The sequence below is a fragment of the Balaenoptera borealis genome, assembly GCF_965194805.1.
Source record: "Balaenoptera borealis genome assembly, chromosome: 14".
NCBI lineage: Eukaryota > Metazoa > Chordata > Mammalia > Artiodactyla > Balaenopteridae > Balaenoptera > Balaenoptera borealis.
In genome coordinates this window covers 68,617,171-68,644,123 of record NC_138875.1, presented here as the reverse complement: position 1 = coordinate 68,644,123, position 26,953 = coordinate 68,617,171, and the positions used below count along the sequence as shown (strand labels likewise).

The following is a 26,953-nucleotide window of genomic DNA, read 5'->3' as shown; positions in this document are numbered from 1 at the left end:
GCGGTGAGTCCAGGATGTTTGCCTGGCGACCCCATTGTCTGAGCGCCCCGCACCGCTTACCGCCCACCTCCCCGCCCCCTACTCACACCGCAGGTCTCACTTAAGTTGGGGGTGGGGAGTTGGGAACTGTGGTGAATGGGAAGGGGGGTGAACAAAGCCAAGCTCCCGCCATTCTCTGCCTGCGCCCTCTCCAGACCGATGCGCGGGGAGGCCAGGGTGCGCCCGCAGCGCACTGGCACCGGACCTCGAGGCTGACCGGCGCTGGGGACCCCCGAGCTGGCGAAGTGCGGGTTCGTGGTGGGGGCCTCAGCAGTCAGCACCCAGGACCACCTTAAGAGCGAGCCCCGCCCCAGGCCCGGAGCTCGGGCTGCGCTGATTGGTGCAAATGTAATGGCTGAAATTGATTGCTGAAATGCAAAACTTGTTGCTGCTTCTCCAGGCTCTGGGCGAGAGGCAGACACAGAGAGGGGAGCCGAGACCCTCGGAACGCCCCACGCAGAGCCCCCCCCGCCAGCCAGGAGAGGGGTGCGCGGACCCCCCAGAGCTGCCCCCGCCCCCCTCCCATTCCGGGCTCCAAGAGCGCAGCCGGAAAGCCTTAGCCTGCTAGCCCAGCGTGGCCCCCAACCCGCGTACGCCCCCCTCCCTGGGTCCGAGGGCGACTTGCGAAGCTCCTCGGCGCGGAGGCAGGGAACCCTAGCCTTGGAGCGACCCAACCCCTCGTCTTGCTGCCCGCCCGCGCCTGGAACGGGGCGCGGAGATCCCTGCGAACTCAGAGACCTAACAGCGGAGGACAGAAGCGTCAGGCGGCGGACGTGGCCGCGAAGCGGCGCGCCGGGGTGCAGCGCACCCGCCGCGGAACAGGGGAGCCGCGCCTTCCACCAACCCTCGGTTTCAACCCCGGGCGCCCGCCGCCTCCTCAGCCCCGCTGAGCTCTCGGCTCTGGGACCGGCACCGGTGATGCCGAGCGGAGCCTCCAGTCCTCCGACCCGCTGAAGAAGCAGTAGCCGCTTGCTCGGGCCGACGGGGACTGTGCGAGCGGATTCTGCTTGGCTGAGGCTCGGGCTGCGGAGCGCGGGGACTCCGGGGGGAGGGGGGAGGGACCGCTCGGTCTTTGCCCCGGCGCCAGCCACGGCTTTGAAGGGTCTCCCTGCTTGGCCCCTTAGCAGCTCCGCCACGGACTCCGGGAGGCTTCAGGCAGCGTCCAGGGGCTCCCCACCCAAACCGATCGGACTTAAGAAGGTGATTGCTCTGCTTTCCCTCCCTCCTTCCCGCCTCCTTCCCCCCACTTAACTTTTTGCCTTCAGTCACCCGCAGCTCCGTCCCCTCCCCGCAAACCCACCCGCGGCTGTGCTAACGTCCCGGGGCATGGGCCCCCCAACACGGCTCCTGGAGGCCCCGCGGCGCCGCAAGATGTGAGAGGCCCGCGTCGGGCAGAGCGAGAGCTTCGGGAGAGGAGCTGATAACCCCCAGCCTTCACAAGCCAGGCGAGGTGGCGGTGCGCGCTGCGCCCCCGCGCTGCTGAGCGTCCCGGAGCGCCCAACCCAGGGCCGGAACGAGTAGCTGGCCGGAGGCGCGCCGCGGAGACCAGGCTGTCATGCCCTATTGATCTCCCCGCCCCCCGCCAAGTATGTTTGGGCTGGACCAATTCGAGCCCCAGATCAACAGCAGGAACGCTGGCCAGGGCGAGAGGAACTTTAACGAGGCCGGACTAAGCATGAACGCCCACTTTAAGGCCCCGGCTTTCCACGCGGGGGGACCCCCTGGCCCCGTGGACCCTGCCATGAGCGGGCTGGGCGAACCCCCGATCTTGGGCATGAACATGGAGCCTTACGGCTTTCACGCGCGTGGCCACTCGGAGTTGCACGCGGGGGGGCTGCAGGCGCAGCCGGTGCACGGATTCTTTGGAGGCCAACAGCAGCACCACGGCCACCCGGGAGGCCACCACCCCCACCAGCATCACCCCCACTTCGGGGGCAACTTCGGCGGGTCGGATCCTGGGGCCTCGTGCCTGCACGGGGGTCGTCTGCTCGGCTACGGCGGCGCGGCCGGCGGCCTGGGCAGCCAGCCGCCCTTCGCCGAGGGTTATGATCACCTGGCGGAGAGCCAGGGGCCGGAGAGCTTCGGCCCGCAGCGACCTGGGAACCTCCCGGACTTCCACAGTTCGGGCGCCTCAGGCCACGCCGTGCCTGCCCCATGCTTGCCGCTGGACCAGAGCCCTAACCGAGCCGCCTCCTTCCATGGCCTGCCCGCCTCCAGTGGCTCCGATTCCCACAGTCTGGAGCCCCGGAGGGTGGCGAACCAAGGAGCCGTCGACTCGCTGGAATACAATTACCCGGGCGAGCCGCCCTCGGGACATTTCGACATGTTTTCCCCCTCTGATTCTGAGGGGCAGCTGCCTCATTATGCAGCGGGTCGTCAGGTTCCCGGGGGCTCTTTCCCGGGTGCCTCGGCCATGCCTAGAGCTGCAGGCATGGTGGGCTTGTCCAAAATGCACGCCCAGCAGCAGCAACAGCAGCAGCAGCAGCACGGAGTGTTCTTCGAGAGGTTCGGCGGGACCCGCAAGATGCCCGTGGGTCTGGAGCCTGCAGTAGGCTCCAGGCACCCGTTAATGCAGCCTCCCCAGCAGGCCCCGCCGCCGCCGCCGCCGCAGCAGCCCCCGCAGCAGCCGCCGCCGCCGCCTCCGCAGCAGCAACAGCCGCCGCCGCCGCCGCCGCCGCCTGGGCTTCTGGTCCGGCAAAATTCGTGTCCGCCTGCGCTCCCGCGTCCCCAGCAGGGCGAGGCGGGCACGCCCAGCGGCGGCCTGCAGGACGGGGGCCCCATGCTGCCCAGCCAACACGCGCAGTTCGAGTACCCCATCCACCGGCTGGAGAACCGGAGCATGCACCCTTATTCCGAGCCTGTATTCAACATGCAGCACCCTCCTCCGCAGCAGACGCCCAACCAGCGGCTGCAGCATTTCGACGCACCCCCGTACATGAATGTGGCCAAGAGGCCGCGCTTTGACTTCCCGGGCAGCGCGGGAGTGGATCGCTGCGCTTCGTGGAACGGCAGCATGCACAACGGCGCTCTGGACAACCACCTCTCGCCCTCCGCCTATTCCGGCCTACCCGGCGAGTTCACGCCGCCTGTGCCCGACAGCTTCCCCTCGGGGCCACCCCTGCAGCATCCGGCCCCGGACCACCAGTCCCTGCAACAGCAGCAGCAGCAGCAGCAACAGCAGCAGCAGCAGCAGCAGCAGCAACAGCAGCAGCAGCGCCAAAACGCGGCCCTCATGATCAAGCAGATGGCGTCGCGGAACCAGCAGCAGCGGCTGCGCCAGCCCAACCTGGCCCAGCTAGGCCACCCCGGGGACGTGGGCCAGGGCGGCCTGGTGCACAGCGGCCCAGTGGGCGGCTTGGCCCAGCCGAACTTTGAGCGCGAAAGCGGCGGCGCGGGCGCCGGGCGCCTGGGCACGTTCGAGCAGCAGGCTCAGCACTTGGCGCAGGAGAGTGCGTGGTTCCCAGGTCCGCACCCGCCGCCGGGTGACTTGCTGCCCCGCAGGATGGGAGGTTCAGGCCTGCCCGCTGACTGCGGCCCGCACGACCCCGGACTGGCGCCGCCCCCTCCGCCCGGTGGCTCGGGGGTGCTGTTCCGGGGCTCTCTGCAGGAGCCGCTGAGGATGCCCGGAGAGGGCCACGTGCCCGCGCTGCCCTCCCCTGGCCTGCAGTTCGGGGGCAGCCTGGCCAGCCTGGGGCAGCTGCAGTCGCCCGGGGCTGGGGTGGGGCTGCCCAGCGCTCCCTCCGAGCGCCGGCCCCAGCCGCCCGATTTCACAGCGCCCGCGCTCGGGGGCCAGCCTGGCTTCCCGTTCGGCGCAGCGAACCGGCAGGCCACGCCGCACAGCGGCCCAGGCGTGAACTCGCCCCCGAGCGCGGGCGGGGGCGGCGGCAGCACTGGCGGCGGCGGCGGCGGCGGGGGCGCATACCCGCCGCAGCCTGATTTCCAGCCCAGCCAGCGCACCTCGGCCAGTAAGCTGGGCGCGCTCTCGCTGGGCTCCTTCAACAAGCCCAGCTCCAAGGACAACCTGTTCGGCCAGAGTTGCCTGGCTGCACTCTCCACCGCCTGCCAGAACATGATCGCCAGCCTCGGGGCCCCCAACCTCAACGTTACCTTCAACAAGAAGAACCCGCCCGAGGGCAAGAGGAAACTGAGCCAGAACGAGACCGACGGCGCGGCCATGGCCAGCAACCCGGGCTCGGATTACTTCCCAGGAGGGACTGCTCCTGGGGCCCCAGGGCCCGGAGGCCAGTCGGGGACCAGTAGCAGCGGCTCCAAAGCCTCTGGGCCGCCCAATCCGCCCGCCCAGGGGGATGGCACCAGCCTCTCCCCCAACTACACCCTGGAATCAACGTCGGGGAACGACGGCAAGCCGGTTCCCGGGGGCGGTGGCCGGGGCCGGGGTCGCAGAAAAAGGGACAGTGGTCACGTGAGCCCCGGGACCTTCTTCGACAAGTACTCGGCAGCGCCGGACAGCGGGGGCGCGCCTGGGGTGAGCCCAGGGCAACAGCAGGCGCCAGGCGCAGCCGTCGGAGGAAGCTCCACAGGCGAGGCGCGCGGGGCGCCTACGCCTCATGAGAAGGCGCTCACGTCGCCTTCGTGGGGGAAGGGGGCCGAGTTGCTCCTGGGGGACCAGCCGGACCTCATGGCGTCCCTGGACGGTGGGGCGAAGTCGGACGGTAGTTCCCCGCACGCGGGCGAGTTCGCCTCGGACGAGGTGAGCACGAGCTACGCCAACGAGGACGAGGTGTCATCCAGCTCCGACAACCCCCCAGCCCTGGCCAAAGCCAGTAGGAGCCCTCTGGTGACAGGCTCGCCCAAACTCCCTCCCCGCGGGTTGGGCGCCGGGGAACATGGACCGAAGGCGCCCCCAGCCCCTCTTGGCCTGGGCATCTTGTCTACCTCTACCTCCACCCCCGATAGCTACGGCGGCGGGGGCACGGGCCATCCCGGCACGCCGGGCCTGGAGCAGGTCCGGACCCCAACGAGCAGCAGCGGTGCACCGCCGCCTGACGAGATCCACCCCCTGGAGATCCTCCAGGCACAGATCCAGCTGCAGAGGCAGCAGTTCAGCATCTCTGAGGACCAGCCCCTGGGGCTCAAGGGTGGCAAGAAGGGTGAGTGTGCTGTGGGGGCTTCTGGTGCGCAGAATGGTGACAGCGAGCTGGGCAGCTGCTGCTCCGAGGCCGTCAAGAGCGCCATGAGCACCATCGATCTGGACTCGCTGATGGCAGAGCACAGCGCCACCTGGTACCTGCCGGCCGACAAGGCTTTGGTGGACGGCGCAGACGAGGACAAGACGCTGGCACCCTGGGAGAAGGCCAAACCCCAGAACCCCAACAGCAAAGAAGGTATATGCACTCATTCCCTGTTCCCTTCTCACCTGGCGGATACCCGCCCCACCCCCAGTGCAGGCCTTAGCTTCTGCCTTGAAGGCTCCATGAAAGGGGAGGGTCCCTTGGGGTCGGGAGGGCGCAGGGCCTTCCTAATGCCCAGCTCAGAGCTGGGTACCCTTCCTTTGGTTACACCAAGGGCTCTGTGGGCAGACCCCTTCCCTCCCCCCAGGTGCTGCCAGGTAGATTCTGGTTCCAGAGGGTGGTAACAACATAGGTGGCAGCCCTTTGGGGATTATTGTAGAGTCCCACCCCCTCAAGTTTTAGCTGAGTTGCTGGGTGCCCAGAGCACTAGGCCCCTTCCCTTTCACACTCAGACCCCCTCCTCACCTTCAACATTCAGGCTCCTTCCACTTTTCAGGAGTTGCGTGCCCCCCCCCCCCCCCCCCCCGCTTCCTGGCAGGACACCTGGGAAGTTGTGTTAATGCCTCCCCATCTTTTCCTAGTCAGCCAACCTACAGCTTGAGTTCCCTTCTGCGTGCCAGCATCTTTGGGAAAAAAAGTTACCAGTTCTGGTGTCTGCAGCATCATTCAGAGGCAACGCCTAATTTGACCTTTGTTCCTAATGAATAACTGTTTTGTCTCTTCTTAACTGTTAGAGTTTCATTGAAAAACTGGAGACTTGTTGGGATGGTAGGAGGCAGGCAGTCTTCAGAGAGCACCTCCTTGACATTTGATGGGGGGGCCGGGGCTGGAGTGGGGTCTACTTGGCAGAGACCAGACCAATCGGCTAGGGCATCATTTGTGTATGGGGATATGGATATATATTCTTAAGACACAAAGGACCCGCGTTTGTCAGTATCTCGCCTGGCTTTGGTGACAGATGTCCGGTCCCAGTTCTCCTTTGCATTCTAAGCACTCTTTCCCCACCAGGCCTGGAGGCCTTTAAGGTGGGTGGGGTGGGGGTCAGTAAATGGACCACCATTGCCGTTAAAATAATAATAGTTTTTTTTTTTAACCTAAAGATGACTGGGCTACGGTAGCTATCCATTTTATTTTTTAATGGGGCCTTTTTACGTAACATCATTTCCTACCTCACCGCCCCCCCCCCCCCACAATTCCTACCTTTTTCTTTTAAATACTCACTGAATTTCCTTGGTTTCACCAGGCTGAGTATTACCATGGAGTCAGTAGCTGGCGATTTAACCGTGTCTTAAAAAAATACACCCCCCATCCTCACCTTCTCTTAAGGTTCTTTTCCTCTGCCTTAGTTTTCCTAGTCCACATCCTGCATCTTGCCATCTCTTGACCCAGGGTTTAAGGTGAGTAGGTTTTAGGAGAAGGGGATGGGGGCGGGAGGAGGGGGAGGGGAAGTGCAGCAGGAGTTGGGTGGCTCAGAACTCCGGGCTTTCACGCCCGCCTGTCCCGCGTAGCTTTCCCGCTTGGGTTTTCTAAATCATGAATGCGGCCTTGCTGCTTTTCTCTTTGTTCGCCTACTGCCCAGCCCGGGACGCCGCTCTCTCATTTGAAGCTGGGTGTTTAGCATGCACAGCAGACGCTGCGGCCAGCATCAGCATTCTCCAGGCTTCTCCCAGGCAAGGCCATAAATTGGTTAGTTTGGGACCCTCCGCTGCCTCTCCCTTTTTTCCCCCCTCCCTCCTTTTTAAAATGGAGTTGGACCCAGCATCCTGTTTGCTCTGCCCCCCTTCTCTTTTATTTTCTTGTACACAACATCTCGGGCCTGCCGATCGATAACTGGGTAGCACAAATCCCAGCCCCTGTCACTTCTACCTGGCTTGGTCTGGCTGCCCCTCCCCCTCCCCCTTCTCCCATTCCCCCCTCCCCCCCCCCGCCCCCACAGTAATTAAGACCACATTGGCCAAAATAGGGTGAGAAGAGTTAAAAAGAAAAAAAAAACCACGATTTAGAGAATTAATAAAGAAAAACCAGTAGCGCTTTGCCTGCAAGTTTTTTGAAGGGCCTTAGGTGCAGAGGAATTGGGTGGTTTTAACGAGATTTTTTTTAAGGTGTTGCACTGTTCCCTTCCCAGTCGGACTAATGTTCCTTTGCAGAAAAAAAATGCAGACTGTGAATGAAGAAATGTCATTAAAGAAATGTTTTGTTTTGTTTGTTTCATTATCACAGTCAGACGAAGGAAAATATTTTTTTGGAAACAGATGCTAGTCACTTTGGGGTTGATTTCCCCTGTATACTAAACTCAGCCCTCCCCTGCATACGGGAGACGGAAACTTCCTCCAGGGACCCGCTTTGGGGCTGGCCGCCTTAGAAGCCTCGGCAGGGACACCCACTTGACCTCCTTTGTTTTCCACTCTGTGATGTGGGAAAGACAGTTTCCTAGATAAAGCCCCGAATTGAGGTCACTCGCAGCTTCTACAGCCTTGGGGCTTCTAGTTAAGGCTTTATAAGGTATCTGCATATGATTCCTGCTCCCTTACTGGTAGTAAATAAGGATGATTAAACTTTTCATTATGATAACACCCTGCAGCTCCATCTGCACATATTGTGTAAATAGGTACACAGAGCCTTCAACGGGCCCCCGAGTGCCCTGGCTGAAAATCAGAGTGAAGTGCACCACTTTGAAATACAATTGAGAAAAAAAGAATTGAAAGGAAAGCGTCCTGCTTTTCCATAAACACATGCCCAGGGTCCCATCAGCCATGAAGCAGCTTTGAATATACCTTTTCCAGGTTCCAGCCCCAGCGAGCACTTTCTTTGACCGCCTGCCCCCGCCTTTCAGGCAAAGCCCAATTTTGTAATGATATTTTATTTTGTCACGCCATAAAACACGCCAGTACTAATGTGATTAAATATTAACACTGTTTCTGAAATTCTTCGCTCCGATGACAAAATACTAGTCGGTCTTTAACAAAATGATCGTGCTCAGGTTGGAGAGAACGAATAAGTCTTTAGAACTGCACAAGCTGTGTAGCCACTGGGACGTGCCCGGATTGTCTTATGGGGTTTAGATGTCCTTTGGAGGGGAGGGAAGTCTACTGGCAAGTAACACTTCTCACAAAGTCTAGGCCAGAATCACATGTGATGATGATTTTTTTTTTAACCAGGAAAGTAAGCCTTTCCAAATTATGCTTCCTCTGACTTCTTAACCCGCCAAACAACTCTTATATCATAAAGCTCTACGTCTCATCATGAGATTCTGTTTGCACAAAGTTGGGGTGGGGGAAGGGTGAGGTTGTGCAAAGGGAAAAAAAAACACAACAACCAAAAAACCAGCCTGAGTTTGGGCCTATTCAGACATCTATTAAATCAGTGAGGATCACATAAATTTGAAATTAGTTTGCAAAATCATCCACCTATCTTTGTAATAGCTGTGTGGCTATGGAGGAATTTCAAAACAGAGAAGGAGAAATAATGATAGTTTGTAGATAAAGGATATTAAGCCTAAAAAAGTATGTCCCCCGCCCCCACCCCCGGCCCCTTACAATTTTCAAAACTTGAATTAACTGTATTCCCATAATAAGTTTACCATTGCCAAACTTCTATTCCGTTGGTTGTTCTCTATCTTGAAATCCGGAGATGTCTAGAAACGCTCTCACACACAGTGAAACGGGAGAGGTCTCCGTATACACTTTTGCATGCAATTCTGCCGTTTTTGGAGGTATGATATTTTTACAGTGATGCGGGAGAAATTTTTGGAATTTCATGCTTCTCTCAGTGTTCCAGTCGGAACACAGTAAGCAGTGCTAAGAAATACTAGTCAGACAGGATTTGCACATTGAATTTCCTTAGACATGGGGCAGGCTTGGGGTAAGAGCGGGAGGGCTCCTAGTGCTGTTTTTCTGAGTCATTTCCCTCACTCCTTACACCGTGGAGAGAATTTTTAAGGCTCCCTCAAAGTGGTTTTGGGAAGGCAAGGAGCCTCTCACTCCTGTTTCCCCCAAAAATCACCCAGCACGGGTTGCATGCCTTCATGTGACTTTTGCAGCATCCGGAAGATGTAACCCAAAACTTCGCAGGTGTTAATCAGGGGTAATGTAAACAGATAAGAGCCCCCTTTGTGCAGCTGACGGTCTGGGCCTGCCTGCTCCCTGGCTAGTCCGGGACATACTACTACTCTTCTTTGGTGCTTGTTCAATATTTCATGGTTGTAATAAACCTGTCTTCTTTGCCCGCATCCTGACATAAAATCCCCACCTAGCACACATCTGCAATTATACATTTCTACTAAATATTAATAAAGGACAAGGATTTCTAAGGACCTGAAGCTTATTGGTGTTGAACTTATGGTTTCTGCCACTGGATTTTTCTGGCTGTTTTGATTTTAAATAGCCTCTGCCTTCTAATATGTAATATATACTTATATATTCTCCTATATATATATCTATACAATATTTGTAGATTGAAGGCATTTTCTCAGGATAGCTTTCTTAATTTAAATCTAAATTCATTTAGATTTCTTGTGAGGCCCCTTCAGACCAGAAGTAAGAGACTGTTGCAATGTACTTCTATTTTATTGAGATTTCTAGGAAAGGAGTGAGGGTTGGTTAATCTAATTTCTCCTTCTAGAATGAAATTCTGTGATTCCTGATATGATTTTGTTTGCCTGACAGAGGTATTTAAATTTCCAAAAAAAATCTTAATAGGTCCTGAAAATACGGCTGCCCTTGCCAAGAAGTTACTTGATACTCTCTGCTGATATAAAATATACATCTTTAATAAACAGTCCAGGAGGACCAGGTGAAATTAGAGGAGGGAAATTCTTCCCACTCTGGAAGGGCAAACTTGAGTGTATCCTTGGGATTTCACAGGATCTCCTGAACTCACTCCATGCTGGAAGCTTTAGCAAAATCACCTTTCTGTCCACTTGAGTGACAATAACCTTGGGTCGTGTTCTTTGCCCAGGGAATGATCTGCTTTGCCGAAAGCATTTAGGAGATAAATATTTCTAGTTAGGAGTACTGTATTTGCCTCGGTTTGGTTAATTTTAGAGATTAAAAGTCTATAGCTTTATGTAATAGGATCAAATGTCCGGGGAGTGTGTAAGGGCAAGTAGGCCTCCCAAGCACACTGCAATATAAAAACACCAAACCTCTTGTGCCAGAGGGGACCTGAATCTATTGGGGGGGTGTCCCCTGTAACTAGTGGGTGCACCTTATATTCTTCCCTCGATGCCCCTCTGCTTGTTCCACCCAAGTCTTCAGTCTGGAAGGGCTGGAATAACCCAGCTTCATCGTTTTGACTCAAGTCAGATTTTGACTTGCCCAGCGATGTGTTTGTTTTAGGATGATGTCTATTTTTAGGCGTGTCTTGGGTGGACAGATTTGAGTGTGGGTTTTGATTGCTAGTGGCGGACATGTTGATACATACGTGAGTGCATGATTGAGAAGAGAGACATTTGGGGGAAAATTTTCAAGTTTCCTTGCCTTCTGGTACACCCTGGAGCCCAGCAAAGTGGTCTGGGGGCTGGCTTGAAAGAAAGAGTGTGGTTGAGGTGCGATGTCCGGTCTGGGTCTATCTGCAGCCCACAGGAGGAGAGCAGGGCCCATGCAATTCAGCGTGGGAAGGAGCCCCCCCCAAACCCCTCACCCCACCCCAGCGTACGCACATATACATATGCATGGCCAAGTGTATTTCCATCAAATCATCCAGCTACTCCTTTAGTTTACCGTTAATCTGCTTTCTGAAAGCAGAGTTGGGGGGCGCGCGGTGGCAGGGAGAGAAACTAAACCTTCAGTCTCTTTGGCCTTAGCTGACAGGTTCTGATTCTGTAAAGGACTGAATGAGCGCAAGTCCTAAAAATAGAGGAGGATTTTGGAGATCCTAATTATGAAATCTCGGCCTCCCGGGCCTCCTGGGCTGGGGGTGACTTTGATCTGGAGTATTTCGGTAGCAGACGTACGTCGCCTCTTGCTGAGTTTTGCGCGTGGAGGTGTCTCTCTGTCTGAGTTCAGCTAACACCACTCTCCAGCCGGGAGAGGAATCTTTGAATTGGTGCCCACCCACCCCTCCCCCACGCCCCCTCCCAGTTGTGGGAAGCGGGCGCTGCTTCTCATTTATGGAAATGCCTCTCCTTTATTGTAATCATTTGGTACCAACGACTTGGCGGAGAGGACGGTGGGCTTCTGAATTAGTCACAGCTTTGCCTTCAGGGACCCTCTGTGTCCTGGTGCACAGCAGCTCAGCCGATGGTCTCCTCAACTCATGAATGGGACCGGAAGGAAGAGATGGCTCTGGGACCCTGGCACATCACGTTTTGCTGGTTGGGTCGCCCAGTGCCGAGGCAGCCCTGATCATTTTCTGCCATCTTCCAGTGACACGACAACACACATCCACACGCAGCCTCACGGGGCCATCAGTGACTTTAGGGTGTGGGTAAGAAGCTACGCCATGGATGTGCACTTCAGGGGCCCAGAACCCCCAGCTTATTTTGTGATCGGGATGGAAAAGCAGAGTTAAGTTTAATATACTTGAACGAGGAGGGGCGTTTGAGAGCCATCATTCTCACGGGGGGTAATTATTGCAGGACTCCGAGGCCTGCTTTGTTTGCTGGCTTGCATTTTAATCAGCGGCCTCTGAGGTTTGGGAAGCAAGTGGAGGGTCTGCTCCCAACATGGTGTTTGCCCAGAAAGGACACGGGGTGTGGAGTGGCGGAGAGGCTTCCCAGCATCGTGAAATCCAAGGGGCTCTTTCTGGGCCCGATAGCTTCAAGTTTTGGCCCCGCAAGACCACTTCGAACTGGCATCCCTGATACCTACTACTGGGGGGTCCGTCATAGCCCCAGCATCCCAAATTCTCATTTTCCTTCTTGGCTGAGAAAGCTGGTAGGTTTTCATCACCTCCGCATCCTCACCAAGCAGGATCAGAGGGAGAACTTTATAGTGGTCGTGTGCTGATCCTTTCACGATTTATGCATCATCATAAGGACCCAAATGCCCTTTAAACATAACGGCAATTGAATTTAACAGTTTGGAGGTCTTAGCGCATTCATGATAACAAATTGGCTCTCTGAATGTCCCAGAAGGAACATCTTATGTGGGATAGACTTTTCCCCAAAGAGGGGGAACGTCCAATAAACATCCCAGCACAAACTCACATGGTAGGGGGAAAGCAGGTTTTTATGTTCTGATCATTAAAGCTCAGGGGTCCAGCGAACTCAGCTTGCCCCACTTCCTCTGTAGCTGGTAGGATGGATTGTGTGACCCAAAGGCTCTGTCTTCTTCCTGTCTTTGACATCTCTGGGGAAGATCTTGGACTCTTCATGGAACGATTGGCCCTGGGATTCCGATTCTTAGGAGAGATCACTGATTTTCTGGGTCTCAGTATGACTTACCTCTGCTAGTGTTCAGTTTAAGTGAATCAGGTGTGTCGGAAAATGATTTAGGAAAACAAGGAGACCCTTCTGTGAAGGCATCTTTGGGGCCCACTGACGCGGATGGTCTTTGGAAAGTTGGAGGGAACCAGCTCTTGTTTTTATCCTGCATGTGTCAAAACCCCCCTCCAGGGTGACTCAGAAATAGATGACATTGTCATGCCTTCAGAGGAGATGCGGACTAACTTGGGTGCTGAGACCCTTCTGGGCCTTACCCCACCCTGCTCCCTCTTCCAGCAGACCGTCTTCTGAGAACTAAGTGGCCCGGAGATGCAATCTGAGGACTTAAGATAAGTTTTCCCTTCTAATTGCTGATGATAATTTAAAGAGTGTTTGGGCACGAAGGTTTCATTTGCTCTCAGAGCTTGGGTCAACACTTTCACTGGAATGGGGTGGGCTTGTGCCTTTCTGGCACAGCTGGCTTTGCCTGGTATGACTGGAGGAATCTGTCTGCCCCCAATTTGAGAGCCCCATTGGTGGTGCTCCTGGTCGTATTTGGGAGCTCCTGCAATGAGAGGAGACACACACACACACACATGCACACGCACTTGTACACAACACACACACACACACACCCTGCCCCCTGTTCATCCAATCATCCAGGGCAGGGTGAGATGTGGAAAAGATATGACCCTTTAAAGTTACCATGAAGCAGTGTTTTTCAGATGCCCTTGGATCTGGGAACACAAGTATTGTTGAGTGATTGGCAACGACCACCAGGAATAAAATACTTCTGAGGGACCATCTTATGATCAGAGAAGGGCTGGGGAAGTCGGCAGAAAACATAGCCTGCTTTGAAATCCCCAGAGCTCAGCCTTCCAGAGAAAGCCAGGCTTGGTTGAGAGTTCACTGGGAAGTAAGCGGGTTCTACCCTGACCGCATGGGCTGTTGGAAAAGTCCTTGAAATTCAAGGGCCTGAGTCCTGATGTGGACACTCTGTCCTTTCCTCTGAGCCGAAAGGCAGAGAGAGAAACAGCCCCAGTTAGGAAGACTGGATGGAGATGGGGGTGCAGTTTATTTTCTCCTGGGGTGGGGGCAGGTGATCAAGGGATGGTTGGAGAGGGGAGAAGTGTGTCCCTATGAGTCGAAATGTTATTTACTGACACGGGGTTTAGGAGTGGAAAATAATTTGTAAGTGTGGAAGTCATTTTTAATAACACCTCCCGGGCGAGGCTGGGGGTGAGGAAATTGCTTGGGGGCTGGTGTTGGCCATCATAAAGGAAAGAAAGTTCTTGGCTCAGCTCTCCCTGCTGGGCCTGGGGCTTCCACGTGACCGCAGATATATGGGGGAAATAGATGTGGGGAACCCAGCCTAGGGCTGATGACCACGTCATGGGTCTCTTAGCTGTCAGAGCCCCTTTCTGTGTAGTTAGTGGCCAAGCTAGCCATGTGGGGCTGGGGTGTGGGGCGCGGGGATGAAGACCCAGATGGGCCCTGGGTGGATCAAGCCTCATAATGTGGCTGTGGCTAACTTCTCCTTCAGAGAAGCTGGTCCCACGAGGCCTGCTGCGGAAGCATCAGGTTTCACAGATGCACCCAGATCTTTCCATAAAAGAGGGACGATGGGGGTGGGAAAAAGGAGTGACCTTTTCCCTGGTGACCCCATAAAGTGACCACTGATGCTTCTCTCCCAGCACTGAGCCTCTTTAGGGATAATCTTGCCTATTACAGACCTTGCAGGCAGGTCCCACTGTCTTAAAATGCAAGCAGTGCCCTCCCACACAATACATACATTTTTTTCCATTTTCTGAATGGTGGGCAAAAAGGGAAGGCAAGTAAACGACAAATTCAGCAAGAGGAAGATTTCCCTGACTCGAGATAAGCCAAGTGTGGAAAGGAGCTGGATGAATTAGAGGTTCACTTTCCTCCCCTTCAGGGGACCCACGGTCCAGCCATCAGCAGGCCTAATTGGCTCAAAGCAAATTGACCATTTTCATCTCCTGCGATGTAACTTTTGGTGGTGGTTTAGTATTTGAGGGAAGGGAGGCTGTGGACCAAAATTTGGCTTTTTTAAACAGGAGCAATTTCACGATCCTTATGCCGTGACTATTTCTAAATTGTCTGGGCATAAAGCTCTGGATGCCTTTTGCCGGTTTCTGCTTGTGCATGCAGGCATGCGCACCCCTACTCGAGTATACACATGAGCGCACACACACACACATGAACACACGCAGGCCTGAGAAGTCTTAATAAGAAATGAAAAAATAAATTAATTTTTTCCCCAAGAAGCAGCTCATGCGAAGTTTTGGCCCTGTTCAGTTTTAAGTAGAAGCTTATTGATCTCCGTGTGGTCAATTTTTGCCGAATTTGTAATCCTGTTAGGCCTCCAGGAGAGGCGTGATTAATTTACTTGTACATTTCACTATTTGGGGTCAGTTTAGTTAATAAGCATTTATTTTGTGCTCAGTGTGTGTGAAGCATTTTGCCGGGATTAGAAGTGTGTGTGTGTATGTGTGTGTGTGTGACCGTGTGCACTAATGGGCCCACTTGGCCGTCACGGAATAAAGGCCCCCAGTTGAGGTTCCCACCACTTCCTCAGGACAGGAAGGGAGGGCGAGGCCCCTCCAAGCATCACTTGTCTGGGAGGAGGGAGGAAAAGCCCAATCCAACAAACTCAGCCCCCCAGAGCCTTGGAGACGGCCAAAGAACATCGGGCTCCTTCTGGTGTCTTGGTCCCCGGAAAGTTTTCAAGCATTAATTCTTAATTGACTGGGAGCTGAGCACAGACGTGGAGAAGAGTAAAGAATCTTAAACCTCTCTGGGGCACCGTCCATGCTGCTTCTTGACAAACAGTGGTGCTGGGTGTTTGTGCGTGTGTGTGTGTGTGTGTGTAACTTTTAAAGAAACGCGTGGTTTGACTTCCAAAGAAGGAAGAAAAAGTATGCGTAAGTCTCGAAAGCTGGGAAAAAGAAAACCAGAGCAAAACAGCCCGCAGCTTTGGCCTTTCCGAACACCGAGTCTCAGAAGGGGAGAGTGTGTCATTCTTGATGGTGTGAGCTCTTTAGCCAGGCATCTCTGGGTACACCCCCTCCCTTTCTTCCTGGGCTCCCTACAGCCTTCCTGTCTCTCTGTCTCTGGATGAAGGGTTAAAATTCCACTTTTATTATTATTTTTTAAAAGACAGATTTTGGCTTAACAATTCTAGAGCAAATGGGTTTCCTGAGCCACCCTCCCCTCCCCAGTTGCTTAATTCCTTCAACATCAGTTTCTACTGAGTCCTTGCCTTTGCAGAGCGAGGGCTGGACAGGAGTATTTTCGGCGCTGAGCCAGCCTGAAATGAACTTGAGGCGCTGGGAAAACAGGCATTTGGAGAGATGAGGATACAATTTCTTTTTTTATGTGGGCCCGTTAAAGTCTAATGGACATCGGTCTGGCCTTAAATTTGGAGAGGGTCTTTATCTAACCCTTAAAACCAGAATCGTTTCCGGTAATTACGACACCCCTGGCTAGACCACTAAATCTTCCAGCAGCTTGTCTGGAAGGAGGTGGCGAGGTGGGAGGAACAGAGGGGCACACCTGTTACCTGTATCAGCTATAATTATGACATTTCTGGGCTCCTGGTTTGAAAGGGAGAATTTATGGACTGAGCTTTGCCGGAAGAGAGTGGCCCAAGGCGTTCTGGCTCATGGCAGCGAAATCACACCGAGGGGCCCCACGCTCGGTGTCCATCACAGCCCTTGCATTTCCTTAATGAATTAATTTAGCTCCCTGACATTTGGTATTAAGTAAGTAGTTATTTTGGAAATCCAAGAGAGAAAGAGCTGGAAGACTTTTTTTAAAAAAACAAAAACAAAAAACAACTTTTTGGAAAAAAGAAAAAGTATTGCATTTTGAAGTTGGAGACCACTGGGCATTCAGGCATGTGCTACTGTTGGGGGAACCCGTTTGGTGGGACGTGGCAAGGACGTGGCAAAACCGCCCGGCCCCATCCCCGCCTGTGTTTTTGCTTCTCTACGGAGGGGATTTTTCCATTGTTAAAGCCGTTGGAGGCCGCAACACCCAAGCTCCCTGCAGTTTGTTTGGGAGTATTGTTTAGATTATTCTCACTTTTCAAATTGAGAGAAACTTAGTTTAATGGGAAAATAGCAGTATTGCTATCTTGGTGTGTTTGCTTTAGTGTTTAAAAATAGTTTGTTTTCATATCCTGAATTTCATCCTTTCCTTGTTTGCTTGTTTGATGGAAACCCGTGAGTGAGTGTGTGTGTGTGTGTGTGTGTGTGTGTGTGTGTGTGTTCGGGGTGGATACACACGCAGGCAGTCAAATGGTTGCAATCATGCAGCCAAAAATCGGTTGCAATTTGAAAGCTGGCTAAAGGGACCCAGAGCGCTTGCTTTTAACTTAAACCATCTCGTCCCTTCCTCTCCCATCAGCACACCACTCCCAACCCCCTCAGCAATATTTATTTCTTCCTTAAAAAAAGGAATGCCGGGCCTGTTTGCTGAGGTCCCTGTTGGAATAGATTTTCAGGGGTTATGTATTAAATGTGTCTGAGGGTGATTTCAGCCCTCAGCCTGGTCGTCCCACTACTAATGGTAGTAGGGCCTATTATAGAGAGGCAAAGAATATTGTAAATGGCTTATGCAGAAAAACCATTTAGATAAAAATGCAATTTTCCCTTCTGCACAGAGTGCTAAGAATTAATAGCATATTCTTTCTAAATGGGTATTTTTATATTATATTTTCCTCCTAATGAAATTCTTTTCCCAAACAGGAACATGTTTCATTTTAAACTTTAGGGTAAAATTGATCTGTTTTTAAGCCTGCAAAAACTAGTGTCCCGGTTTTCAGTAGGCCCCTTCCCTCCCTACTCTGTGCGCAAGATTTTTGAAGTTAGATCCTGCAGAGGATGGAATGGTGATTCTGTCTCTTCCCTGTCCATGTTAAGTTAAGGCTGAGAACAGGGAGAGGGGCTGGGTTCGCCCACATTTTGGTTTTTCTCGTCCTTCTTCCTGGGGTGGGTTTGGGAGGGTTTGATGGTTTCCACAAATAGAGAAACTGGTCTTGAAATTTGAACTGTCTGTGTTTGGTGCCCCTCAACCCCTCATCTTCCTGCGTAGGAGGCTCACCTCTCTTGCCCCAGGGAATTCCCCATCATCCTCTTGGTGCGTCCCTTTCTCCCCTGCTTTTTCATTGCTTCAGAGGAAGCCTGCGTGCTCACTGACTGCTCCCCTTTATGTGACAGCTGTGTAAGAGGATGCTTTTAGCCCCAGAGCACCCACCAAGGGGCAGTTCTGTGGGTCAGCTCTCTGCCAGGGCCTCTGTGGCCATTTTGGGAGGAGTGGAAATTCAGAACTTCTTAGAAGGCCTACTTTGTGCATTCCAGCAGATCTTTGCGGCAGCATTGCTGTGGAAAGTCTTTGAGAGCTTATTTTGCCGGCTGCCATGGGCCACTGTCTGCTGACCCAATTTTTCCTGCCAGGGTGTGCGTATGTGGAGATACTGGGTAGATTTGTGTTGGCAACTGAGATGTCCATACGTGACGGAGGGTGAAGCTGCAGTGTCACGGTAGGTGGATATCCTGGAAAATATGCTTGTAATTTTCACTATTGAAATAGCATGAAGGTGAACGTTTAGGCAAAATTATAGAATGGGAAAAAAACTTCTCTCATTTTTGTGCCCCTTTTCCTCAACGTTTTCCAGCCGAGAGATCCAAGGCCCAGAGAGGGCAAGCAACTCAGCCAAGGTCACACAGCACAGCTGCACAGCAAGGATTGCACTATAGCTGAACTTCAGCCTTGACCTTGCCTTACTGCCTCTTGACCCCTCACCTGGGAGCTAGGATCTGATTTTGCTGAGCCTGTGCAAACCAGGGTCCAGGTCTTCTTAAACCAGAAGTTTCCAAACCTTTTGTAGGAAGCACCAATGTAGGACACACATTCCTGATGACAGCAGCACTGTTCCCCTTCCTCTTTCAGAGCTACAGGAGGTATAGGTTGTATAGGAGATGATTCTTGACCTTGGGGAAGCCACAGTAGCACCAGATCCTGCCAGATGGGTGGTCTAGATTTCAGGCCTGGCTCTTTGACTCTTCTGAGCTATGTGACTATCACCTCTTCAGTGCTCCCAGCTTGGTTTCCTCATAAAATTGAAAAAAGGGAAAAAAAAAAAAAATAGTGCATATCTCATGGAAGTATTATGAAGACTAAATGGGATGATTTTAGCTAAATAGGACTAAATAGGATGATTATAATGATGTAGTTAAGAGCACAGGCTCTGGTAGATTACTTGGGTTCAAACCCAAGCAACTCCACTTCCTAGCTGTGTGACCTCGGGTAGGCTACTGAACTTCTCTGTGCTTCCATTTCCTCATCAGGGAAAGAGGATAATAGTTCATACCTCGTGGGTGGCGGGGTGGTGGGGGAGGATTCGGTGAGTTAATATATGCCTGAGTAGATGCTCAGAAGACTGCCCAACAATGAGGAAGCACTGTGCCAGCACCAGCTTTTATTAACCTCCTGCTGTATGCCCGGTGTTTCATTTGTAGTGTCATATGACCCTTTGAAGTGCAAGATGGTGTCGCTGCTAGTGTTCGTCCCGTCTTAGGGGCGAGGAAATGAATAGCAGAGAGGCCATGTGACTTGTCCTGGGCTATGGAGTCGTGCCGGCTGGAGGGGAACCACGCCAGTCTGTACATCAGGCCCTTAGCACGGGGCCCGGCGCCCGGGGCCATGCTCAGTACATGTTACACGGCCTAGGGCAGGGCTGGGCTGGAACCTGCTGCCCCTGCAGCAGCTGTCTGAGGCCTCACTGTCAGACCCTGTCCTTGTGGGGGGCAGTCAGACCGCGTGCGGACCTCGGTCAGCTGGCCCCAGCCTGATGCGGGCAGCCATGGTGAGGCCCGGGTCCCTGGCGGTGGGATGGCAATGCTCTGGTATTTTTCTTTCACTTGACAGCTCTCCTAGGCTCTGAAGGAACAGTTTTCTGATACACGTAAGGAAGGATCAGCCTTCTCGTGGAAGGAATCTGTGAAATGAGCTGACCCACGGCCCGCGAGCACTTTGATAGGAGCCTGTGCCAGCCATAAACAATCTGGGAGCTGGCAATAAAGAAGTTAGACCCCCGTGTCTGGCACCTCAGGTGGGGCTTCAGGAACCTGGCAGGCTCGGGCTAAACAGGAAGAGAGCAAGCACGAGAGAAAGAGAGGGAGAGAGAGAGAGAATGCGCCAGGGAGTGAGTGAGCGAGGTCCCTGCTCCAGGTGAGGGTGGGAGGGCTTAGCTGTCACACGGGCCTGGGTTCGAATCCCAGCTCTGCCACTTGGGTGCTGTGTGACCTTGGGCAGGTGAATCACAGGTTACAGGACCCACAACACAGGTGTAATCCCTGTGCCCCTCTCAGAGGGTTCCTGAGCCCTGTGCCCTAGGGGCAGCAAGCAGCAGGGTAGGTTGGTGAGAGCAAGGGCTTTGGAATCAGCTGGAGGGGAGTCATTCTTTGTTCCCACAGGGGACCCTCGGCCATGTCCCAGCACCTCTCCCAGCCTCAGTGTCTTCAGTGGCAAACTGGGGAGAGTAACACCGCTCCCTGAGGGCCCTGGCCGTGGTCCTTACCCTGGGGTGATGTAACCTCCCAGAGGATGCTTGCCAGTGTCTAGAGACATTTTTGGTCGCCACAGCTGCAGGGAAGGAGGGCACTGCTGGCATTAGGGGAGAGTCCAGGGTTGCTGCTAAACATGCTACAGCACACAGGGGCCGTCCTCACTCCACCTCCTCCCCGACAAAGAATTATCCAGCCCCAAATGCCAAAAGTGCCAAGGCTGAGAATCCCTGAACTACAGTGAGAGATTGAGGTGAGGCTCAAAATAATACTGAAAGCATGGTAGTATGCTAAGTCTGAATGCAAAATGCCCGGCATATTTATTCATTCAACAAACGCGTATCAAGCACTTACTGTGTGGCAATGCTGTTCTAGGTGCCGAGATGCAGTGGGGAACCAGAGAGACAAAAGCTCCTGCCCTCACGGAGCTTACATTCTAGGGGAGGGGACAGACCGACAGACAAACAACAAACAAGAAGATGTCACAGGGTGGGCAGGGCTGCCAACAGAGAATCAGAAGGAGACGGGCACGAGAGGTTCTAAACAGGGCCACCAGGGAGGCCTCTGTGAGTTGGTGATGGTTAAGCTGAGCCCTGAACGATGAGGACTCAGCCAGTGGTGTGCTGGTAGCCGTTCAACAACTGGCTCTCCAGGGAGGGGGAAAGTTCGGCTTAGAGCATTTGCCGATTCCCATGGTGTAAATACTCCCACCATGGCCCATGTCAAGCTGTAATGTCAGCTGTCAGCCGGCTTGCAGAATTCCTGAATATTTAACAATAGGTTCCCACACCCTGGAGCCAGTCTGGTCCAGCTCTGCAGGAAGGGTGTTCCAGACAAGGGGAGAGCAGGAGCCCTGAGGCAGGACTGAGCTGGCAAGTTCCAGGAACAGGAAGGGGTTGCGTGGGGGGGGAGAGCCTGTCCAAGCAGGAGGGGTCGGACCACTCAGGGCTTGTCATCACACTCAAGTCAGGAGGGTGGGTTTGATTCTAAGTATGATGGGGGGGGGGGGCAGGGGAGGGCCTTGGGCACAAGAGGGATGGGACCTCACGGCACATAGTAGATGTGTGATTAATGGTGGTTGCATCTGAGCCCAGAGTAGCTGAGAAATGTGTTTCCCTTCTCTTCCTTCCTGCCTGGCCCCTTCTGAGGAGGCAGAAACTCTCTTCCAGTAGTTTGGCAGCACCCGGGCCGGGCCACAGGTTAGGGTAGGGCATGTCCCCACCCTCCCCAAGGACAGGGCACTCAGGCCCCAGGGGAGCACTCAGCCTGCCGCAGGTGGGGGTCGTGCGGGCTGTCTGTCCTCCCCCTGATCTGGGCAGGGCATGGTTCATGTCCTAGCGCAGGGAGACTGTTTCCTTCTTTTCCCAGGCATTGTTCTCCAGGCCCGACAGAGGTCACCGGACAGGAAGGCACAGGACCCGCCGGACTGAGCCTCCGGGTGACCCGGGCCTGGCGTCCACCTTCTGGAGGGTTTTCGTTTGCTTTCCTCCCTGGCTCTCTGAGTTGCAAAGGAATCGTAACAGGCTGCAGTCACTGAGTGCCAATCACACCAAGCCCCATTTTATAGTTGAGAAAACTGAGGCTCAGAGAGGGAAGGTGACCTGCCTGAGGTCACCCAACTGGGAAGTGGGGAACAGAGGGCGGATTCACACCTGGGCCTGACTTGGGAGCCCGTGCTCAGAACCACTAAGGATGAGCTGAGAAGCTGATCTCTCACCGACAGAAGCTCGAAATAATCACTTTGCTCCACACCTGAAACTAACACAATATTGCAAATCAACTATACTTCAATAAAAAAATAAATAAAAAATAAAAACAGAGACTGGCAAAAAAAAACACAAAACACCAAAACCAAACCAAAGACCAACTCCCAGTCTCGCACACCCTCCTCCTGACAACTGTCAGTCATGTCACTGATTATCCAAATCTTCACCATCTGTTCCCCGTGGGTGACGGGGCAGCAGTCAGAGCCCCAGGCCGGGGGGCCAGGAGGTGGCTTGGTGTGATTGGGCCGAGGCTGTGCAACCTTGCTGAGCCTCAGTGTGCCTGTCCAGCGGGTCAGTTCTGGTATCCCCAGCAGTCAGAGCCCCGTGAGCAGGGAGCATCTGCCTGTGTATCTGTCACGTTCTTTCTCTGCACCCTGCACCGTGCTGGAATCGGTGCTGTGAACAAAACAGACGCCACGCCTGTTGAGAGAGGGAATTACCCAGTAAATATATAGAGAAAAAGGACAGTTGCATTAATGATCCACAGGAAATTGGCCAGTGTAAGGAGAGAGGGTCTGGGGCCGGCCCGTTAGCCAGGATGGCAGGGGGCTCTGATGTGTGTGTGGAAAATGAAGACGAAGCAGCATTTTTCCCCCAGGACCTGGCATTGGCTCCATGGCCAGTAGATGCCCAGTGATTGGATGAATGAAGGAAGGGGCTTTGTCAGCGGTTGGGGTGCATCCTTATGTGGTCCCAGGGCTGGGGGTCAGTGCCACCCGAATTCTCCTGAGACCTAGCAGGGATGGTGGGGGCTTCCTCCAGAGGAGCTGGTCCAGGGTCAAGGGTCCCAGCCCCCGTCTCTGCAGGGGTGAGGAGGAAAGGGAGGGAGCCATGGGCATCGGAATTCCTCATCCCCACTTCACTTGCCCCCTCTCTCCATCCCCAACACTGGTCCTCACCAGCCCCTCCCTTCCATGGGCTCTGCTTGCCCGAGACCCAGGGGCCCAGGACACAGCTCCTGTCCCAGCCAAGGCTTGTTACAGACATCAGGGCCTGACTGACCCTGCTGGGCTGTGAGAGGGGGCCGGAATGTCCTCCGTTAGTCACCTGCCCACTGGCCATTGGAACTGGCTTTTGCATCCCAGGCCTTGGGGAGGAGGACAGCGCAGGAAGTCAGTGCTGCAGCTGTAGCAGCCCTGCCTCTCCCTGCATCGATCCCTTCACTGCCCGCCCTGGGCCTCAGTCTCCTCATCTGTTTTTTGGGTTAAACAGGGTCTTGGTGAGGATCAGGGGAAATAGTGAGAAGCAGTCCAGTGTCTGGCACATCACAGTGGTCACTAAACCCTGGCGTAAGTAAGATGCTTTCCTCCTCCTGGGCAGGAGGAATTGAGAACCTGCAAGGGGAAGAGGTGGCACACTGCAGAAAGTGGGGGAGCGGGGGCCCCTTGACAGCGTCGCTCCTTTCCTGTGAGCCCTGGGAAATCTGCCTGCAGAGTTTTGGAGGGTGATCTTGGGTGCCATGGATGGTAGCAATGGTGGCCACTGCAGCTGGCAGAAATTCCCCAGACAGCAGGCTAGATGTTTTAGAATGCAAGTCAGTGAGAAACAGCTTTGAGATAAAAATCGTGCATTTTCTGAAGCCCCTTAGAGTTTTCAATACCCTGGCCCCGCATACCCACTTCTTAGCATCTCTGTTTGTGTAAGGTTTGGAAAATCAGTCCCTTGCTAATGTTAGGAAACTTCGAAAAATCACAGCAGCAATGCTAATAACATGTAAAGCATTTTAAATCTCACTGTATGTGGATGGTGATGTGTTCTCCATGGGCAGTTATGAGACAAACCATGAGTCACCCTTCAAAACTGTGCCTGGCTGGGAGGAAGCACCCATGACTCTGACCTGCTACTTTGTCATTGGCCTGGGTCAACAACGTGGGACAGAAGTGACCCGTACCCTGTAGGACTTTGCTTCTTGCTTGTGTTTCTCCCCAGATCCATGTGACAGTGAGCAAGTCCGTTTGCTGGAGATTTTTTCCTAGATTTTGCTCTTGGAAAGAAACCTCTTCTGATTCTCTGCCTCAAGCGTTAATTTATAGTTTAATCAAACAAAGCTGGGGCGGGGGGCAGTGAAAAGGGTACATATAAGGAGCAAAATCCTATCTGCCCAGAGTCGGGTACATCCATGTTCCCCTTGTGTTTTAAAGACTGGTGCAAAAACTTTGCAGGCCATTCCCCGAGGGACAGAAAAACATCTCCAGCTGTGGTTCCCCAGGTGTTTGCCCCATCTCCCTCTCTGCCGTCTCCCCCCTCCTCCTTCTTTTTCCTTCTCTGCCTTTCATTCCTGGAACAATTGTCCGGGCCAGTTCCTTTGGGCTTCTCCACATTCCCTGCCCAAAACAAAAACCATTCTTAACCCCAGATGACCAAGGCCTGTAGTCGTTTTGTCTGGTATGTGGCGTCCGCCTGGGGTTGGGGTTAGATGCATGCTTCCAATTTATATTCGGCGTGCCAGCTTCAAGGGGAGCAGGGGCTGGGGGAGAAAAGGCTTCAAGGAGCGGAGAGCCCAGAACTACCAGATTTCAAGAGAGGAGAGAGAAGGACCACAAGCTCAGGGTCTGAGGCCAGCCCAGGGGGCACACGCCAGCGGATTCTGGGTCAGGCCAGTCCCCAGCCCTTCATACCCCCTGCCCCCCTCTACTTGTTAGCCACATTGTGGACTTCAGATTTTCCTCTGTATTCTATTTGGTTATTATTAATTTTTAATGAGGTCAGACTGAAAATCCATCTGCCTGGGCCTGCCTGCCTAGGTTTGAAGGCAATTAAACTGGAGACTAACCTCTTAATTAGGGTTTCCCTGTGTAAATCTCATTTGATAAATTCCTTATCATCCTTGGCTTTAACTGCAGCGTGGCCTCGAGAGGGGATTGAGCTCCCCCGGGACCTCTAAGTGAATCCCCCCCAGAGAGGCTGCCCCGCTCTGAAAACGGGGCTCTTCCAGCCAGAACCTCCCCCAGGAAGGGCTGGGAGAGAGGCCCCTTTCAGGGTTAATTAATCAGAAAATGTAGTGGTACCCGGTGATTCCAGAGAACTTGTCTGCCACCTTTTCATTCTTCTGTTCCCCCTTCTGCCTCCCTTCTAGGTCTTTCTTTAAAAAAAATTTTTTTGGGTGAACTGAACTCAGTTAAAGGAAATCTGCAGCATTCCCCCTCCTTCCTTGCCACCCCCCTCCTTCTACCCAAACTGTTTGTCTGTGTGGATGGTTAAATTTTTTTCCTTCCCTTTTTTAAATACAAGTGCGGCTGGGAGTGGAAATGTCAGGGGTCAGGCTTCAGGCAGCGGGGAGCAGGGGGGCAGCCTCAGCTGCTGTCTTTGCCATTCGGGAGAAATCAGAGCCGAGCTTAACCCTTTGGAGCCCAGCCGCCGCCTGTGGGTTCGGGGCACTTCCTCCTACTCCTTTTCACTAGAGTCAGGGGGCTTTGTCACCGAGACTTCTTTTTTAGGGTTTCGGGCTGAAAACTACTCCCGTGGTGTTGGGGGGAAGGGGAGTCACAGTGTGACTCCCACATTCACTGCTCTAACCCCGTCAGCATCCCAGGAGGCATCCTACTTCACAGATGGGAAAACTGAGGCCCAGGAGGTGTGGTGACACACTGAGTCTCCCAGCTGATCACAGGTGGGGCTGGGATTGGGGCCCAGCTCTTCTTGTTCTGAACCTTTGATTCCTATTTACTGGAGGCCCCCCACCCCCGCAAACCTCGAGGGTCCAGTAAAAGGAGAAGCCTGACTCAAGGATGGAGTTTGGACTCCTTAATCACTCTGCAGCCATTGAAAGGGCAGGGGGGCCAGTTTGAGAGCCAAGCTTGTGCCAGTGCCTCCTCTGAGCCACCCATGGCATCCTCACCCCACCATGAAGCAGCTACTTCTGTTGACCCATTTTACAGATGAGAAGGGTGAGGTGCAGAGAGGAAAAGGACCTGCTTGTGGGTGTGGCCAGCAGGTGGTGTAGCCGGATCTGCCCCCCCAACACCCATCTTTCTGCCCATTGGGCCAGGCTGCCCCTAAGCATGGGGACACTGACAGTCCATGGAAACAGGAAAAGCAGTACAGAGCTCGTGCCTCGAGACCACTTGGTCTCCATCACCCATGGAGTTGCCCAAGGGCAACAGCGAGACCATATGGTGTTGATCCCCGAGCCTCGGTTCCTCATCTGTGAAGTGAGGATGATGGCAGTGTCGACCTCGCGGGGTTCTGTAGGGGGGGCTATACCCATTCATACACATTAAGCCTTATGATCAGTGATTTGTACCTGGTAAACTTCAATACATGTTACTTGTTGTTATTATCATTATTTATTCCTAATCATGGAGGGAAAAAAATGTAGGCACTGATGAAGTCCCAAAGGGAAGAAGCCCCATGTTATGATCAGCACCTCTTTGGATAGCCAGGAGCCAGTGAGAGTTGGGAGTGGGGGGCTCTGACCCAGCCCAGTTCTAGGGGTTGACCTTGGAACCCAGCTCTGTGGCTCTGGGCAAGTCACCTCACCTCTCTGTGCTCCCGTGGTGAGGAGGGAATGCCAACTTCCTTGGTGGGCAGTGGGATGAATCTGGACCTTGAGTCTGCAGGGGGAGCAGAGGAGGGTTGCTTCATCACTTTGCCTTTAATTGGGCAGCGGCTTTGTGATCCACCCTGCTGGCTGGGCCTCAGTTTCCCTGTCTGGAATGGGGAAGCTGCTATGAAGCTTCGAGGAAGTGATACACCCAGACGTGTTCGGCAGCCTCCAAGAAAGCTGCTTAGATGTCAGGGATTATTAGAATAATAGGAAGTGGGATCGTTCTCTGCAGAGTGGAGGGAAATCTGAGCAAAGGGGAGGCACAGCACCCAGCAGCTCCACAACTGTCCAGGGGTCCGTTTGCTCGGTATGTGCCCCTGAGAGGGTACCTTGAGGGTGGTGAGTGATAGTTATGTAGATAAAAGGACCAAGATGATGTTTTGGGGCCTGAGTTT

The 26,953-nt window shown here is 53.8% G+C and overlaps 1 protein-coding gene across 2 annotated transcripts in view; it reads left to right on the top strand.

Moving 5' to 3' along the window:
- Window positions 1–1,189: 1,189 nt before the first annotated feature.
- MN1 (MN1 proto-oncogene, transcriptional regulator) overlaps window positions 1,190–26,953 on the top strand; it is a 46,238-nt gene continuing 20,474 nt past the window's right edge. The window contains exons 1-2 of one of the 2 annotated variants that reach the window (XM_082355562.1): window positions 1,190–5,384; window positions 7,512–8,547. In XM_082355562.1, coding sequence (XP_082211688.1) covers window positions 1,628–5,384; window positions 7,512–7,582 — 3,828 coding nt within the window. In that variant the 5' untranslated portion in view covers window positions 1,190–1,627 and the 3' untranslated portion in view covers window positions 7,583–8,547. Of the gene's footprint in view, window positions 5,385–7,511; window positions 8,548–26,953 lie in introns of those variants that run through there. The other variant, XM_082355561.1, reaches the window with a different exon arrangement.